This window comes from Protobothrops mucrosquamatus, unplaced genomic scaffold (genome assembly GCF_001527695.2).
Source record: "Protobothrops mucrosquamatus isolate PMUCROS unplaced genomic scaffold, P.Mucros_1.0 scaffold_144, whole genome shotgun sequence".
Lineage (NCBI taxonomy): Eukaryota > Metazoa > Chordata > Lepidosauria > Squamata > Viperidae > Protobothrops > Protobothrops mucrosquamatus.
Window position 1 is genome coordinate 100,768 of NW_015386220.1, and position 3,283 is coordinate 104,050.

At 37.1% G+C, this 3,283-nt stretch overlaps 1 protein-coding gene across 1 annotated transcript in view; it reads right to left on the reverse strand.

Moving 5' to 3' along the window:
• The window catches only part of ADCY7 (adenylate cyclase 7), a 46,321-nt gene extending 44,559 nt beyond the window's left edge, over positions 1-1,762 (reverse strand). Inside the window, exon 1 of the mRNA XM_029284694.1 lies at positions 1,592-1,762. Within this exon, the coding sequence (XP_029140527.1) occupies positions 1,592-1,762 (171 nt within the window). The remainder of the gene's footprint in view (positions 1-1,591) is intronic.
• Between the last annotated feature and the right edge of the window lie 1,521 nt (positions 1,763-3,283).

Here is a 3,283-nt window from a genome sequence, read left to right on the forward strand (position 1 = left end):
CTAATCAAGGAGAGAAGCAACCTGGAACTAAGGAGAAACTTCCTGACAGTGAGAACAATTAACCAGTGGAACCACCTGCCTCCAGAAGCGGTGAATGCTCCAACACTGGAAGTTTTTAAGAAGAGACTGGACAGCCATTTGTCTGAAATGGTATAGGGTTTCCTGCCTGAGCAGGGGGTTGGACTAGATGACCTCCAAGATCCCTTCCAACTTTATTTATTTATTACTATTATTATTATTATTATTACTATTACTATTACTATTACTATTATTATTATTATTATTATTATTATTATTATTATTATTATTATTATTATTATTATTATTATTATTATTATTATTATGGATCGTCGCACAGTCAGCCATATGTTCATACTGGATTTGGCATTTTTGTCTACCTATCAAGTCGTTACCAAGCACCTGGGATAGGCAGACGTGGATGTTTGATGGTATTACAGATATCGTCGCAAGATGGAAGCAGTTCCTAGTAAGGCTGCCTTTTGCAATTGACTAATAGCGAATTTGTCAATGCCAATGGTGTTCAAGTGGTGCTCCAGTTGTTTTGGGATTGCACCCAAGGCGCCTATTACTATTGGTACTACCCTTGCTTGCTTTTGCCACAGTCTTTCTATTTCTATTTGGAGGTCTGTGTATTTTGTTATCTTCTCCAGTTCTTTCTCGTCTATTCTGCTGTCTCCAGGCACTGCCACGTCCACTGTCCAGACTTTTTTGTCTTTCTTATCGACAATTGTTAAGTCTGGGGTGTTATGTTGCAGGTGCTTGTCTATTATTATTGTTGTTGTTGTTGTTGTTGTTGTTGTTGTTGTTGTTGTTATTATTATTATTATTATTATTATTATTATTATTATTATTATTATTATATTGTTATCACAGAAAGAGTTAACCAGAAAGTATTATCACATGTAATTCCTCCTTCTGATATCTGGTTGGGCTAAAAACTTTTAGGAGTTTGTTCTTATAAGTCTAGATCTTTATGCATTAAAAAAAACTGCATTCAACCTCAATAACAATGTCAACGTAACAGTGGAATTTCAGAAATGATCACGTTAGATCTACAGTCTTGCTGCAAGCAATCGTAATCAGAGATTCCTATTACATTTAGGATTTAAGTTCTAGGATTCCTCTAAATTACAGAGCAGCCAGAGAAGCATTTAACAGATTCCAGATTCAGTTCCATTTCTCAAGAAATATAAGCTGCTGTGAATAAGTACAGATAGGAATTGCAGGAGAACGCTCCCAAAACTTTCTTTGCGCTTAAGAGGGGTTCTTTGAAGTTTACGCTAAAACGCGCTTACATTTCTCTAAACATAAGATTCTTATTTGCAGTTTTGCCTAAAGTTCCCCATAATATTATGCATTTCTTCAAACTGGCTGCACCTGCTTTGGTATCTTTTTAAATCAACTTTTCCATAGCTTGCTGGTGATGACCTGTTCGGAGAACTGCAAGGCACTATGCATTTAAAAATGACGGCCAAGGTTGCATTAATATCACGCGGGTTCATACATCTAAAATTAGAGCGTCCGGGTCTTATTCAGAATCGAAAAACTAAGGAGAGCAGCACATACTCACGTCGTAAGAGAGGAGCACCACGATAAGTGTCGAGCAATAGGCAACCACAATGAAGAGCAGGAAGAAGAGCAGTGGGTGTTGTTGACTTGCGTAGAGGTACTTCTCATACAAGGGGTCTGTCAACTTGCAACCTTCGTTTTCGTTTAAAAAGTATTTGCCTTTCGCTGGCATTTTAATTCCAGGCAGTCTGTACGTCTCTCCCTTCGCACGAAAAGCAAAAGACTTGAACGGTGGTTTTCCAAGGAGCAAAGGCTGGGACTTCTCACCTTCAAGCCCTGGTCAGATCACCCTGAATTCGCCACATCGGGGGGGGGGGGGAAAGAACCGAGTTCTGAATTAGCAACTCTTCTTATAAGGAGGAAGCCTTTCAAAGCGCAGCATCAGTCGGAAAAGAGGGTCCCTCCTCCTCCTTCGCCTTCGCCGCTCGCTCCACAGCCATGTGCTGCCCACCGAGAAGTCTCTGCATGGCTTTTTTTTTTAGACACGGCTCTCATTTGTGCCAGTGAAAAGCAGGCTCTGGCGACGTTGCCATGTTCATTTAAGCCTCTATTCACAAGCGGTCGGCAATTTGAGTCTGGGATGAGTCTGGGATGCGAGCTGCAAGGAAAAAAAAGAGACAGAGAGAGCTTTATCTATATCTATATTTATATCTCTCTATCTCTATCTCTATCTCTATCTATCTCTATCTATCTATCTATATCTATCTATCTATCTATCTATCTATCTATCTATATCTATATCTATTTATATCTATCTATATCTATCTATCTATATCTATATCTATATCTATATCTATATCTATATCTATATCTATCTATCTATCTATCTATCTATCTATCTATCTATCTCTATCTCTATCTCTATCTCTCTCTATCTATCTATCTATTCTATATCTATATCTATATCTATATCTATTTATATCTATCTATATCTATATCTATATCTATCTATCTATCATCTATCTATCTATCTATCTATCTATCTCTCTCTCTCTCTCTATCTATCTATCTATCTATCTATCTATCTATCTATCTATCTATCTATCTATCTGTATCTAGATCTATAATCTAGATCTAGATATAAAAGCCAATGTAACTTTGTTAAAAAGAAGCACATGGTTCTTTAGTGGAATGGTAATTGTTCAATACTACCAGGGGGAAAAAAACAATCCACCTTTTCCCCCCTAAGATTTTATTTATTTGATTGATTTCTATCCCATTTTTATTTATAAATAACTTCAGGCAGAAACCACATCTAGGACTTCTTATTTTCCTCACAACAACAACAACCAGGTGAGGTGGGCTGGGCTCAGAGAGAGAGAGAGAGAGATTGATCCAAACTCACCCAGCTGATTTTTTATAGCTAAGGCAGAACTAGAACTCACGGTCTCCTGGTGATTGGCCCGGAGTCACCCAGCCGTTTTTCAGGCCTAAGGTGGAACTAGAACTCACAATCTCCTGGTTTGTACACCAGCACTTATTATTTAAATGTATAAACCTCCCAACTGACAACTGAGGCTAAATAAATCATAAGAATGTGTAGAAACAGTTATTATATTTATTTTATTTTTAAAAAATTACCCAGTTATTAATAATAATTGCACGGTAAACTATTTTGATATATTGACTTTTTCTTTCCACATGAAGAGATCTTTTTAAAAAACAAACAAACACACACACACACATACACATC